At 41.1% G+C, this 15,940-nt stretch overlaps 1 protein-coding gene and 1 long non-coding RNA gene across 2 annotated transcripts; one reads left to right on the top strand and one right to left on the bottom strand.

Moving 5' to 3' along the window:
- Window positions 1–223: 223 nt before the first annotated feature.
- LOC147329801 (serine/threonine-protein kinase 35-like) lies at window positions 224–13,951 on the bottom strand. The gene is made up of 3 exons (XM_086291143.1): window positions 13,296–13,951; window positions 7,757–8,498; window positions 224–2,426 (listed from the first exon to the last, which is right to left on the bottom strand). The coding sequence occupies exons 1-2, from the start codon at window positions 13,801–13,803 to the stop codon at window positions 7,780–7,782; spliced, it is 1,227 nt and encodes a 408-aa protein (XP_086147269.1). The 5' UTR covers window positions 13,804–13,951; the 3' UTR covers window positions 224–2,426; window positions 7,757–7,779.
- Window positions 13,229–15,863, top strand: LOC147329800 (uncharacterized). Its single transcript, XR_015129031.1, has 3 exons — window positions 13,229–14,134; window positions 14,308–14,431; window positions 14,841–15,863. It is a non-coding gene; the product is annotated as an uncharacterized LOC147329800 (long non-coding RNA).
- Window positions 15,864–15,940: the final 77 nt, after the last annotated feature.

Raw genomic sequence — 15,940 nt, 5'->3', positions numbered from 1 at the left:
TGTATACAACACTACATTTGTCTGGAGTTCATCTGTTCATTTGGTCTCTGTATAGCAATATAAACATCTGTATACTTAACTGTATTTTATTACCCTGTATTTATACATGTGTAATGACAATAAACTTGACTCTGACATCACAGCGACTGGAGTGTTGGTAGGTAAGGGGAAGTTTTTGATGACAAATATTAGGATTAAATGTTAAGAAGTCACACAGAATAGAGGCATTTCCAACCTTTATTAAAACAGTTCCTTTATGTAGTTGGCAATAAAAAAAACAAAAACACAAAAAACCCCCACAAACATTTCCATTTATTCAAATGGCTTTAGCAGTCAAAGGCAGAACGAAGGACTGCTGCAAAGGGTCAGCCACTTAAACTCTGGACCTCATTGTGTTCAACTGTTTGTAGAGATGTGAAGCAAAGGGCTACAACCAAATTAGCCAGGGCTGGATTGCATAGAAAACAAGTGACTCAGTCACTGAAGTTTAGACAGGCATAATAGTTCCATAACCTGAACAGCAAAAGAAAGCACAAAGCGGGAGCAGAATGTATATGGATAATATTTTAAGAAGAGTCATTTGAATCAAACAATAGATCAGAAGTCTTGATTTAAAAAACAAACAACAACAACAAAACAGTCATTTCAAGTTTCCCTCTTCAAATTAACTCATCTCCAGTTTATCAATAAAACATTTAAAAAAACAATAAAACAAAGGAGGTGAGCTGAGGTATGTTCATCACAGAAGGTCAGGAAATTAACATTTGTTTTAAGAGCTTCATGACCTATCCGGGGCTAAATAAATGTAATCATCTCTGTCAGTGTTAATAAGGGTTTTGTTATTTTTAATTTTTAAACACACTGAACAAAAGGAAAAACAAAGAAACAAGGCAGCAGCAGATTTTTCAAAACCTATGTGATGTTCTTGTAATGCAAATCTTTTTAAACATGCCATCAAGGAAAATTAGAACAGACATTGATGAGTGGAAGCAAAAATGAAATCTACCCAGAATGTGTGAGGAATGGCTCAATGAAAAGGGGAAACAGGAGGTAGCACGATTACAAAGACAACTTTTAGTCAGCTCGGTGCAACTCTGCAGCCAACTGAATCCAAAATATTGAGCTGGGGGTCATTGCACTAACATCTCCCTCTGCTTACAAATGCAATCATTCAAACATTTGATACCAGGCACAACTAAACTGCATAAAATTTGAAAGACATCAGCAGCTTTGCTTCTTTGCTCAAACAGCACAACTGCAGTTCCCAGTAAAAATGTGACTTTGCATGCCAAAAGCTCCAAGAACAGAAAAAAACAAACTGCTGAGTCACCATCTCATTTGAAATTAATGGAAAACTTATTTGGGTAAAATTACATTCATGGTTCCCTTTTCTATAATTACAATTAAATACTGAAGAAGCTAAATTATCAAGGCCCATATACCCTGGATCATGTAGTTGCATGCAAAATCAAAGATGGTGAAGCAGCTGGTGCAAATTTGAATTTAAAGGTATGACACATGGAGCGGTGATGTGTCACTAAAGTTCAACTTCAATGAGAGATATTCAAAAAAGAAGCCAAAATGTTGTATAGGTGGTGCAATCTGCAGTAAGAAAGCATGCAGTAGTGACCAGGAGGGGGTGGAGTGTAATGAATAGGTCCCACTTCCCAAATGTGAAGATACACCCTTTTACCTTCAGCTGAGTAGATCTGATTGTCGTGGATTGTGATGGACAAGCACATTGTAGATTAAATGATTAGTAAATTTTGAAAGGACTAGCTTGGACTGACACCTTGGCCTGCAAGACAGCCTACAAGCAGCTTGGAAAGATGGCAAATGGGACCACAACACAAATTCAGGCTTAAAACATCTGGAATTATTACAGTGGCTAACAGAGTTTACCAGCTATTATTACTTAATTCTAGAATTTAAACCCAACAGAGAAAAAAAAAAAGCAGCTGACATGCTTTTCTATCATGTCCTAAGATCAGAAAGCTGTCACTTTTTAGAGAAAAAACAAAAACAAAAAAAAAAAAACACCCCCAAAACAAAACGAAAAAATTCACACACACGCTCCACCGCATCAAGTGAAAATTTTCCAGCAGCAGTTTTTATCTTACATCACAGTGTTTTCATTAAATATCATCAGAGTTCCAGGCTGGCGACCAAAGTGTCGCCATTTCAAGTCAAGTGTGAAATGAAAAATGTTGCTGCATCTCTTTTATCCGTTCCATCTATTCCCATCGTGAAGATGAAACAAATCATTTATCAGTAGCACTGGCAAATGAATTTAATCTAACAAGCAAAAGAATTATGATCCCATTTCACCATCTACATTACAGGAGAAACTGCTCTTTACTTCTTTATCTTCACAGTCTTCAGGTTGAATGAAGGCAGATGCACCAGCTTTGGACAGCAACACACATCTGCAAAGAAGCAGGAGAACCAGTGAACAAGCAGACAGATGCACAAAACCTTTGGTTTATTACACGTGGGACATGGAGGTGGACAAGCTTGGGACAAAGTGACAAAGTTTTTGTTTTGTTTTTCTAAAGTCCTATATTACAAATACAGAGGATAAATTCATTTGCTATAAAGTTAGAAATAAAAAAAAAAAACCTGTAATGTCTGGCACATTTTGCCATCAGAATTATGATCTGAATGCACCGTTGTGCCAAAGTTCCTTGACTGTGTGTGAGAGAGAGAGAAATTACAAAATGTACTTGATTACAAGGGTGGCTAGTTGCAATAACAATCCCCAGGAGCCAAAGGCAGACAGAGATAGATCCAGGAGATCGGGCCATCCACAGCCCAAAAGAGTACCTGAGAAGACCTGAGATCACACATTTTGGCAACAACTGTGTATCCAACCCAGCAGAAGGACGAGAGTCCCAAAGAACCAATTCAATTCAATTCAATTTTATTTATACAGCACCAAATCCCAGGCGACTGTTGCTGGGATCGACCAGAGGCAATGGGCAGCTGACCTCACTAGAGGCCATGTGCATGTGCCTCATGTGCCTCGGGGCCTTGTGACATCTGTCTAACACACATTTGTGACTTCAAATATTCTAACCAAGCGTGTCAATCTTAGCTGATTTTTGGAGTTAAAAGATCAAACTGCACACTGCTTTTCTCCTGACACATTTCTGTTTGGTAGCAGCACATCTGCCATTAAAAATAATAACATGTTTAAAAAGTGTTTTCCTTGTCCCCTGGAGGATTTCAGATCGGTGCCAGGTGTTGTTCAGATTCAGAAAAACATGTATGGCATAGAGACAGCTGGACAGACCTCAGTGACATACATTCTACAAGGCTGATCTATGTGCAGTGGCGAGTATGTGAAAAGAGCAGCAGATGTGCTGAATCAGTACCTGTTGCAGTAAATAGCTCCCAAATTTATTACAGCAATGCCCACTGCAGACTGCACACACGTTAAGCAATTGACACATTTGCTTCCAGCAGATGGACAATGAATGTAAACTGAATTACACAGAAATATCTTCAAGGGCAAAGTCAGCAGTATATCAAATGAGTGAATATCAATACTGTAACCTACAAGAACAGTGAGTAAGCTGACTCTAGAGTCAAGACAAAACAAATGTTTGACTTGGCAGATCCCAGGGTATATCATAAAAGAATCCATCTCAGCCAGACCAACCCCAAATCGCTGGCAGAGATGACAATGTAACATTATGGTGGTCAAATAAAGGAATCTGTGAAAACCTGGTTTATGTGATCAGCTCCCAAAAACCTTGCATCCCCTGGTCATATTCACACATTAAAAATATGTGGCAGCATGGCAGACTGCACAGATGTGTTTATGGTAGAGCTGAGAGGATCCAAAAACTCTGCTGAATTCTGCAGCACAAACAGGCCCTTTGTTAAATGTGACTAACCATTACGCCTTTCCCTGCAGACTGCACCCAGTTATGCAGTCATGCATTTCCACTTGTACTGTTACATAAGTGACTTAGATAGCTTTAACAGGGATTTGGAGCTTCATCCTGCAATCTGAATACGCATTGATAATGAGTGCTGACTTATGAGTGTTGCTTCATGCAACACGAGAATCTGATAGACCCTTTGCAACATACTATTCAGAACAGGTTTATTGTATACTCAAAACGCTCATCACACAGGACTACCTTTTGGAGCAATTGTGTGATGGAGAGCTTACCTTTACATGAATATTTGGTGATTTTTAGGTCATTGTGAACTGTAGCTAAGCCAAAGAGAGTTAACTAGGATGTCAGCAGAACAAATACCATCTCTCTCTCGTATCTCTGTACACACTGAGGCTGCAATTCTTCCAGACCTATTGGGTCAGCAAACCTCTACAAGTCTTCTTGTCCCTCCTTCCTTGCTGAAGAACAACTAGCACACCATCACGCACATAAAAATGCAAAAATACTGGCAGCTTTTACCCTTCCTTTCTTTCTTCTTGTTGTTTTCACATTAGTAGGAGACAAAATAACTGACAGTATTGTGTCTTCTGGATGTTGGAGATTTGGTGTGTATTCATGTGTTTTTGTGCATGCGTATCTGTGTGTTTGACTCTAGTGAATCACTATGTGTGTTAGCCTTGAAAGGAGCATGCGGTGACTGCAATGAAGAAAAACAAACATATACGCATTCTCTGATGTTTATCCAATGATGCAAAATTTTGCACTGCAGAAAAAAAATCTGTGCTCGTGACTTTACTTGCATAAATATTAATTATTAAACTGTAAATGAGTCAGCCCATTTGAACTCATGACAGTCTTGCTCAGCATGGAAAACGTGCAGGGAGATGAGCAGGGGATGGCTGAAACAATGCATGCAGGGGTGGTGGGAGTCTTCACAACACTTAGAGGAAGAAAGCAGAGCAAGAGACCGGAGGTCAGCTGGGTTTGTAGTGCCCCCACCCCCCAATGTCACATTATGCAATGGCAAACACAAGCATAGTGTGTTGTACAGTCACGGCATACAACGCTCACCCATCATGTGCACTGACCATGTTCAATAAGGGAATGTATGCTCCCTTTATAACCAGCCATCTGTGGCTCAGAGGTCAAAGGATAACTGGGGCTTTGGTCACTCAACCAGTGGTCTTGGTTAGCACCACCACAATACACACAGGCATTTATACATGTGAGAACAAATATCCAGAGTCCAGTCACTAAATAAAGTATGTAGGCACTACACAAACAAATGCCCCGCCCACTATTACAAATAAATTAATTCTGTATAATAGGTCCCAGTAGCTCACACCTCAAATGTAATTTGAGGCAAATAACGTACAGGAACCAGATTGGAACAGAAATGAGAATTCTCATATGAATAATATAGATTGTTATTAAAGCACAGGTAGGCAGCAATAGACGATCCAAAGATGTTTCTCAGAAGACGATCCGATTTTCTCTTTAATTTGACAGCAGGGCAGAGCCAATATTAAAAGAAATACAGCAGTGGTCCTTCAGATGCTTGGCTACAAGATGAACAGCCAAAAGCAGTAGTACTCTACATGGAGGAGGAGACTAGATAAGCTCAAGGCAACACATTGGGAAGGCAGCCAACTATCTGTAATGTAGAGAAGTGTGATGAAGAAAGGGATGCCTAAGAAGTACAGCAAACTGTCCATACCGGAGTCTTTGAAAACTGCAAAGCGAAGAGATATAGGAACAGAAGCCAGGAAAATAAACCAGCTGTTCTCCACTGAACCATCCAAGGTGTATTCTTAATGGCAAGGGAACAATATGAGAACAGCCCCACCAAGGCTGGAGACAGAACAATCCTTGAGAAGGGAAACCGTGCACTGTATATTAGGCCAGTAAAGTAGGGAATCCACACACAAATATGAACCAATCTGACAACATGTAAAACTCTTTTACAAATGCATACATCAAGAAAATGATCAGATTCATGAGTTGAACTTCATAAATTTTGCGTACATGATCAGTGTTGATTCAGGTTTGGATATATGCATTAGTAAAACAGTTTTACATGTGGTCAGATTGCTTCATATCTTTGTATGGATTGCGGGAGTCCTTAAATGTTACACATAAATCACAGAACATTTGTAAGGCTTAGTTTACCCTTGTGGATCATATCATACGTACTTGCTACCTTTGTGAGGCAAATTTGTCTCCATACTTTACTGGCCTGATATACAACGCACGGCTTCCCCAAACACACTTTACTTGGACCGTTTTCCTGAATACATATGGCAACTTATTATTGACACCATAAGTTTACTAGTGGATGATCCACCTCAGTCAATCAGTTGTTCATGCGGAGTCATATCGAACAGTCTGCGTTTATTTTTTCTGCTGTCTATGGTTTTTACTCTATGTTGGCTAGCTGGCTAGGTTGCTGATGCACTGGTGTTTTATATCATTCAGCTACTTAACCAAAATCATATCATCCTATGGAATGATAACTCTCAGTCTCCACCTTTGTGGACTGCAGCACTTGATCTGCTCTGGAGATCCACAGTGAGCTGGAGGGTCACTCTTAAGCTGGGCATACACTGCGATTTTTTCAGTCGCGTTATTCAGCTCCTGCTCAAACTGTGCGACTGAATCGCAGGAGTTAGAAGTTCGTAGCTCATAATGCATGTTCTCACACTATATGCCCGACGTGCTGATGTAACCTGATTGCTCACAGTGTGCGTCCATACACAACACGTGGTGTTCTTGTTTCCGGAAATGTAAGAGGAACCCGGAAGTGGGGAGACTGCAATCTGTGTCCAGATCCCACACTGCACTGCCATGCTGCTCTGTCTTTTTCACTTCTATTTCTGTGTTTGCGCATGCGCAGCGTGAGAGGTTGCGTTAAATCAGCTTGTGACACTGCTTCATCAGTGAGATACCCTCACGAGGGGTGACCAGGATTTCAAACAGGTTTGATTTTCTTGTGACCATACGACCGTTGATCGGGAGATGGTCATGAGGTCTTAATCGCCTCTCATTACCCCATGTATATTACACGATGCACGACACACAGGTGAAAAATAGTCTCAAAATGGGCCAAAAAAAAAAAAAAAAAAAGTCACACAGTGTATGCCTGTCTTTACAGAAGCTGCAGCAGGTGGAAGACTGGTTTATGTGCTGAGCAATTACCACTGGGGCGAGCTGCAGTTCAAGACTGGAAGGTTCTATTCCTTTACAGAATAAGAGACTTACTGGAGATCGGCTGGTGATATTTCCCACTTTTCTGTCAGAAGGTACTTAGTGAATAAAAAAAAATTCAGTAGTAATATTGACTAAATAATATTTAGTAATAAGTTTAAGAATTAATTAGGTAGCCCAAGGCCTTCCTATCTTGTACTTTTCCTTGGCGGCTGGTTCCTTTGCTAGTTTTCTATTTTCTTGGTCCTCAACATCAAATAAAACCTGTGCAGTCAATACTAAGCATATTTGATGTTAAACCACAATAATATCTTGATTTCATATGAAGTAGTATTGACATAGCATTGGCAATGCTTTAGAGAAATTCCCCAAACTGTCTCAGTCTAAAGGATGATCTGAAGTTACTTCATATGATACTTCTCCAGTACATTACAGAGCAGGCTGAACATTTCAGATAGCAGTAATGTACAATGAGTTCAGATCGATTTTTTTCTTTTCAATTCACTTTGACTCAGCAGAGGGAGCAAATCTGGACAAGGAATGCTGTTAGCTAAACAATACAAACAGTACTAGCAGACGAACTGAAGGCAGAATAACCGTCAGCAAAACAGAATGCTGGAGGGTGATTAAAACGAGACGTGTACCTGTAGAACAGTATGGCTGAGGGTCATGTAGTACACATAACTTGGTCCATTCTGGCTTGCAGCTCAAAAGCATCTGGTCGGTCCTGAGGGTTGACAGCGAGCATGTCCTGAAGCAGCTTTTTCACTCCATCTGACATACATGACCTGCGTTTCTGTGGGATGCTCAGTACCATCTTTGGATTCTCGAGAAGTGCCTCACCAACAGGCATAATGTCACCTCCCTGTCGCACATAGGTACCCAATAGCTCCCTCTTAGACTCAGAATCAATAAAAGTAATTCTCTCCAGCATGGCCCAGATGATGATGCCCAGGGCAAATATGTCAGCCTTGGCTGTGTAGTGGCCCTCCCACACCTCAGGAGCCATATAGAAGTCTGAGCCACAAGCAGATGACAACCAAAACTTGTTGAGGTTGACGTTTTTGTTCTTGTCTTCACAGTCTTTTCCCTCACTGGTGTTTCCTAAACCAGCGCAAACTTTACTCAAGCCAAAGTCTGCCACCTTCAGAACTGGAGTCCCTGATTTCTCTGAAATTAGGATGTTGTCAGGTTTGAGATCTCGATGAACAATATTGTTTTCGTGCAGGAAAGCAACAGCACTTGTTAGTTGGAGCATGAAGCTGCTGTTTGTTCGTGGGTTGGGTCGCCGAGATAAGATGAACTGGTTGAGGTCTCCTCCTTCGCAGAACTCCATGACGAACCACAGGTAACAAGGTTCCTCTGGGGGGCCAAGCACTCTCTCACCTGTAACAGCGAGACACTTATCAGATAGACAGCAAAAACAAAAATGATAAAAAAAAAAGAGAAAAAAAATGTAGAATGACACAGTTTATCAAAGTGATGTGTATGTGGTATGACGAAGTGCCTTAGACCTGCATTCATTTTAATGGCCAGCAGGCATCTCGATGTGCAAAAAGACTTCCAGTTCTACAGATGGGAAACCGTTAGTCATCGAGTAATTTAATGAGTCATCAATTACTCAAGTAATCGGATAAGAAATACTCCAGTCACTCGATGAATCATTGCAGCCCCATTCAAATTATATATGACCATTTAACATGATTTTCTTTATCTCCCTCTCATTTTGCCCCCTCCACAGCTTTCCTCCACTTCACCTCAAAACTCATCTCCTAAATTGAAATCAGGGCTCTAACACACACACACTATGTGCATAAAAATCCTTATTTACTCCCGACATTGTGCTAAAACTCAGTTTCCCTCTGACAAACAGTTTGATTACATTTTTGACTGCAGTTGGCTGAAAATGTAATCTACTGATATCTAGCAGTGATACACACTGTACACAATCTACAAAAGGTCTATATACAGGGCTGCACTGGTAATCTAGCATACTGGGGATTTTTCTGGTCGGCTGAAGAATATATTTTTATTTTCCTTTGTCGATATAATTATACAGGCTACAGCACTGACAGCAGCATGTGCATTCATTTTCATTACTGACACTGAATTACAGAAATAGACGCAGCAAAATGTGTCAAATTTACTGACATGTTGGGGCTGCTGCACTGGCTGGCTATAATTTCTCTGTATCTGTTATTGTATAATCTGCTGTACATTATAAAGCGCCTTGAGGCGACTGTTGTTGTGATTTGGCGTTATATAAATAAAATTGAATTGAATGATCCCTTTGCAAGTTATGGTCCTCGTAAGTGTCCAGATGTATGATAAACAGGGTATGCTGTACTAGGGCTGGCCCACATCATACCGTTCACATTAATACCGGTAAAATGTTAGGCAACGATAAGAAAGAGGAATATCGCGATAGAATATGGGTAAAATGCGCCTGCGCAGTGCCTTTGTTTTCATGCACACATGGTGGAAAAAGCATAGCGGCGACAGAGAATGTGAAGGGCGAAAGCGGATCGTTGAATGAAACAGATGAACCAGAATTGGTTTGTAAAAATGCTGCAACTTCGGTGGTGTGGAACTGGTTTATCTTTCGCCCGTCAGATACACAACAAACCACAATTTTTGGTAGAGCATGCTAGCGGGCCGTCGTTATTACCACACAGCACGTTTAAAATCAATCCTTTGATTTTTCTGAAAATTGACAGTGTAATCCCGTGTGCCTTATGTATGAATTCTGGTTGTGCTTACTCACCTTGAAACGATTTTATGTACACGGCGCTCGAAAATCTGTCAAATGTTTTAGTATGACTTTGCTAAGCTACTAAGCCGCACTGCTTGATGGACTATCGTAGGCAGGAGCCTCGCGCAGTGATACGTACTGTGCTTCAACATAATGTTACCGTATTGTGTGTGTATAACCTCTTTTTAAGTTTTGTGGATATTATACATGGTTATGCTGAGGATATGTCGGCCAGTTTCCACTGGAAATGCCTTTTGGTTAAACTGTCAGCGAGGAATTTGCACTGTTAAATTTTATTTATTTATAGAACTTTAATGCACATAAAAAACAGCTGCTTGTTTAAGTGAAAAAACATTAATGGGGTTTCTTTTTTTTTTGCACTAATAAAGTTGTGGAGTATTTTGTCTAGTGTCAATTATATCGTCAGTTATATCGTTATCGCAAATTTCCAAAAGCAGGGCTCGCAAAATCGCTAGCCCGACGTCCCGCACGCTGCAACTTCTTATCTGGTGCGCGTCTTATTTTGACAACGAATGCCGGGTGTGTTGTTGGTTTTCCCTCGATCGACAAGCGCCTTTGTTACTGGGACCAGTAATTTTAAAAAAGGCCCCCATTAGAATCCATGAGAAATGCATTACTAAAAATAAACCCGAAAAATCTGTTTAGAACAGCGTACTATGTTGCAAAGAGTGAACTACCACTGGCAAAATTTAGCAGTCTTTGCAAACTTCAAAAAGCAAATGGCCTCGATCTTGGTTCCACTTGTCTCTTACCCGTGACTTCAGTGGAAATTTCAAATTCAGGATCTGACACAGACTGATTCATGTCCTACACAGTAGGGCTGCTCAATTAATTGAATTTTAATCACGATTACGATCTGGGCTTTCAACGATCATTAAAAATGCCTGAGCCGATTATTAGCCCCTCCCTCGTGCTTTACTCTCGCGCTGCTCCGTGTGGCAAATCGAGCGCACCTCTCTGCATTTCGAACACGTGTCACAACAAGAGGACCCGAGGGAAGCTCGGAAAGCTAAGCAGAAGTTATTTGGAGAGGAGAGTGACTGCCGTTGGTTGAAAAGAGAGGTAAAAAAAAGAAAAAAAACAAAACAGACGTGGATCAAGTAGACATAGTGTGTAAACTTTGCTACAGTGTCGTAGCTGCACCACAGAGCAACACTGCAAAGTTCACTAAACAGATGTTTACATTTTTCATTTATTTTTTATATTGCAAACATTTGCACTGTTATCAGTATTTGCACACTATTTTATATTATTTTTTGACAGTCTTTAAAGTCATTATTCAATACATTGTTATTGTTAAATAAATATCGTCAAATAATCGAGATCTCGATTTCAGTGAAAATAATCGTGATTATCATTTTTGCCATAATCGAGCAGCCCTACTACACAGTTCTTACAAGTTCATAGAAATTTCTGTTCAATTAGAACCAAGTATTTAAGTTGATGATTGTAATTTTTATACAATGTTGTAATTTGTGTTTCAACAATTTTTTGATTAATGTTTTGTTTCCGTTACAATATTATACTTTAATGTATAATATTATAACGGAAACAAAACATTAATCAAAAAATTGCTCTCTTTTTTTATTCGGGCTACTTAAATTTATTTTGGGCTACCAAAAACTGAAGAGTCCCTGCCCGAAGGGCTACCAGGGATTTTGAAATTTTGAGAGCCCTGAAATGTATATTGTGATAAATATTTTTGGTCATATCGCCCTGCTCTATGCTGTACTGACAAGTTGCTACATTATTTGTACTCTCTTTTAAGTGGTTGTGTATTATCGAGTCTATGTTATACATGTCTTTAGGAAAACCTACTTTTAGATGCTTCCCTTGTCACGTAGTTTGACTTGCCAGAGTTTATGCCTGCTGTCCTTCCTGACGCAACCCCAAAGGGGATTTGCGTCTCTGCCTGAAATTAACCTTTCACTTACCAAGAAAATGTGTTACCAGTACACTGTGGGAATATTTTATGTCACTAAGAATTAGTGTCAAAAAGGTGTTGAACAACCAGTCTATAGCTTATGTTTTCTTGTAGAAAAACAAAAGTTAATAAATTTTATAAATACTTTGTAAAGAAATGGTAAATGGCCTGTATTTGTATAGCGCTTTACTAGTCCCTAAGGACCCCAAAGCGCTTTACACATCCAGTCATCCACCCATTCACACACACATTCACACACTGGTGATGGCAGCTACATTGTAGCCACAGCCACCCTGGGGCGCACTGACAGAGGCGAGGCTGCCGGACACTGGCGCCACCGGGCCCTCTGACCACCACCTGTAGGCAACGGGTGAAGTGTCCTGCCCAAGGACACAACAACCGAGACTGTCCAAGCCGGGGCTCGAACCAGCAACCTTCCAATTACAAGGCAAACTCCCAACTCTTGAGCCACGATTGCCCCATAACACAGTTTTTAATCCAAGGCAAACTGCCCACGTCTTCTTTGATCTTCTTGAGGCAATAATCTTTGATGGGGTTTTTGTACTTGTTACATAAGTAAACTAAGTAAATGGTGAGACATATCTACACCCCCCCCTTATGAAAGAAGAACACAGATGTGGTGTATGTTAATACACATATCAAAAGCCACTTCTACTGAGAAAACCTACCAATCAATGACTGGTGGGCCTGAGATAAACTGTCCTAAGATAACATTGTCACTGTGCGTTTAAAGAAAGCATCGCCAGGGAGGTGATAGCATCGCCAGGGAGGTGATGGCACCGAGACAGGCTAAACCAACAAAGCAAAAACGGTGTAAGTGTAAACTTGTCTTAAGTGCACGGATTGTGAGTGGAATGTGAAAATTACCTCTAACACAAGCAACGCAACAGACTCCATTTTAGTGTGTCAAAATCTACCCATCCCCCAGCGAGTCTGTGTCATGGCGACAAAAACAACTGTGCTATAATGACAAAGCTAACCCTCCAAACTAACCTTTGCAAGCATAAGAACCTTATTATGGGCCTTTAAAAGATAGCTACAGGCCAGCACAAGGCACGAATCACAAAAAGTAAAACCAGCAAGATTAAACAGCCTCCTCTGGGTAACAATCAGGTCACCAGTGATCCAAATTGTGACCAAGCCAGAACTGAAACTGAAAACTAATGAACCCCAATGATTAGTAATTGAAGCAAAATATGACAAAACCGTGGCACAAGCAGCAAATCCATATCTAAATCTGACGCAGTGCCCCGTCCTTAGAACGTAAAGTCAAAAGTACACTGAATAATCCTCTTATTTTGGTTACATTAACCTAAAAGCAAAACATGTTGCTACACAGCACAACTATCTAATACCTAGGATGCTATTTTATTTCGGCACTAATTGTGAACACATCTTTTATCCAATTTATCTAATCTCAGCTCAAACAGGTAAAGCTGTAGGGCTAAGCGAGAGCGACCCCCACCTTTTAATGATGTCTCCACCAGGCGCAGGTACTGCTTGGACAGTTTGTTTCCATGACTCATTTTCTGTGCCATACCGTTCCTCTGCAGCACGCACTCCTCTAGATGAACAACATTTTGATGCCTTTTTTCTAGACTTGCTAGCGCCCAGAACTCCTGCAGGGCGAGCTCCACGTTTTCCGGCGCGTCGCACCGCAGTTTCTTTACAGCAACTTTAGCACCCGATCTCCGGGCCAGAGCTTCGTACACCACGCCGTACGTTCCCCTTCCCACCTCCCGCAGCAGACTATAGCGGGGCGCCATGACCTTCTGCTCCAGGCCGTCCTGCTTGAAGAGGCTGGTGTCCTCCTCCATGTCATGGTCCTCTTCCGTGTTTCCCACGTTCAGACACCGAAGCACGCTGGACTCGTCAACTCCCGCTTCGGTGGTTTGTCTGCAGCACGCTCGCGCACTCCTTGTACGTCTCCGCCAGTTATCCCCACCGACGGTGTCCGCGCGACAATCGCTCATCCTTTCAACAAAAACGGTCACATTTTTCCAGCAACAGTTCCCGTGTGTCTCGTCACCTTTCTACAGAGAACACAGAAAACTTCCACAGCAATGTGGAACGATATCGCACGAAACACAAACAGGAAGAAACGACAGTGAGGAAACACTAAGCATTTCCGGCAAAGGCCTTCACAATAAAAGGCAAGGCCTGCGTTACATAACAGTCTGTCCCTTTCTCTCCACACACACACACACACACACACACACTTCCTTTTTTTCTGCTGCTTCCGTGAGAATTTTACTATTGGTGTTGTAGCTACAAAACTTAATGTCACAGTGAACATGGAAAAAGGTGACTGGCCCTGCAAGTACTTAAATTGTATTGAATTATGAATTATGCATGTTGTAAATATTTAATTTGCTGATATTAACAGAAAATTTAATTTCTGTTTAAACATCTGTTTAACATTTAGATTGATTGTTTATATTTGCTTGGCTTCTAATCCTCCTGCATGATTTCAATAGATGATTTCGTGGGCGTGTCCCTCGCTGAAGGCATACTTCCATCCCCGTCCATGACCTGGATAAAAATGTCATCCTTAAGGAAAAGTGGGAGAGTTGATCGCAGCTGTCTTGAAATTGCACTGCAGTAAGGGACAAATTAAGCTTTACGAAACACTGAAGCTTGTACTGACATGGGTTCTCTGCTCGAAGCGTTTCCATATATACTACATTGTTAATCTGAGTATAGCATCAAGTCAATTAAGCTTTGTATTAGAGGAGGTTATTAATCAGTTTCAGCTGCTTTGTTGTTAATGAAATTACCACTATTCTTATCCTTGCACTATATGGCAAGGATAAGAAACCCACAACAGAGGAATGGTGGAGGCCACTGACAATTTTCTCCTCATCTTTTCCAGCAGTTTTTTCATAGGTTTATATTTGAATATGATCAATGTCACTACTGGTAGCATGAGATGATACCTGGATGCTCCAGAGGCTGCAGAGGTAGTCCAACTCCTTCAGGATGGTACATCAATGTGTTTCATTTTCAACAGGTTTGCTGTGTGTCCAGCACAGCATGGAGAGGATTCCAGGAGATGGGAAGTTACTCTAGGAGAGCTGGACAGGGCCATAGGAGGTTCTTAACCCACCAGTAGGACCAGTGTCTGCTTCTTTGTGCAAGAAGCAACACAGGAGCACCAGAGTTACAAAGTGACCCAGGCTGGTTTAAATACAGTATATCTAACCAAACAATCAGAAGCAAACTTCACAAGGGTGGCTTGAGGGCCTGGTGTCATTTAGTGAGCTGCCCTGTACTGTGGAGCTTGAATGGCATTTGTCATAAAATACCAGAATTGGCAAGTACACCACTGGCACCTTGTGATTTTCACAGATGAGAACAGGTTCACCCCGAGTGCATGTGACAGACATCAAAAGGGCTTGGGAGCTTATTATGCTCCCTTTAACATTGTTTAACAGGACTGGTTTGGTGGTAGGTCTGGGGCGGTATATCCAGGGACAGACCTTTACAGGCTAGGCAACAGAACCCTGACTGCCATTAGTATGGGGATGAAATCCCATTGTGAGACCCTATGCTGGTGGCATAGGTCATGCACGACAATGTCCAGGCTCATGTGGTGAGACTATCCAGGCAGTTCTTGGAGGATGAAGAATTTGATATCACCAACTGGCCCCCAAACTCATCTGAGCATGTTTCAGGCCATCCAATGCTACCTCAAACTGTCCAGGAGCTCAGTGATGCCCTGATACAAGTCTGGGAGGAGATCCCCCAGGGCACGATCAGTTCAGAATCTTTGGATTTCATATTTCAGCTGCTGTCCTCTTGAGTAATATTTTTGGTGTTGAAAAGAGATGGCATGAGGGCTAACGAAGAAGCTTTGTTTTGTAATGAGCTTTTTTCCTTTTAAAAAAGCTCATTACAAAGCACTGTCAGGCTCAATAGTGCACACTATTTTGAGTACCATTTTGAATGGCTCTATGAAACTTTGGCAAAATGGACTAGCATGCAAATTGTTTTTACTTTTATTTTTTGGATGTCTTTGAATTTTTCCCTCTGTAAGCTGATGATTTTAATTTCCATCAAAATAAATGTGGCACTGTTTCATTTTTAACAGTCCTTATCACCAAAGATATC

This window comes from Aulonocara sp. 'chitande type north' Nkhata Bay, linkage group LG5 (assembly GCF_057382095.1).
Source record: "Aulonocara sp. 'chitande type north' Nkhata Bay isolate Kocher_YH1m ecotype deep benthic linkage group LG5, A_spYH_male_GT1.1, whole genome shotgun sequence".
NCBI lineage: Eukaryota > Metazoa > Chordata > Actinopteri > Cichliformes > Cichlidae > Aulonocara > Aulonocara sp. 'chitande type north' Nkhata Bay.
The sequence above is the reverse complement of the archived record's forward strand: the minus strand, read 5'-3'. Positions and strand labels throughout refer to the sequence as shown.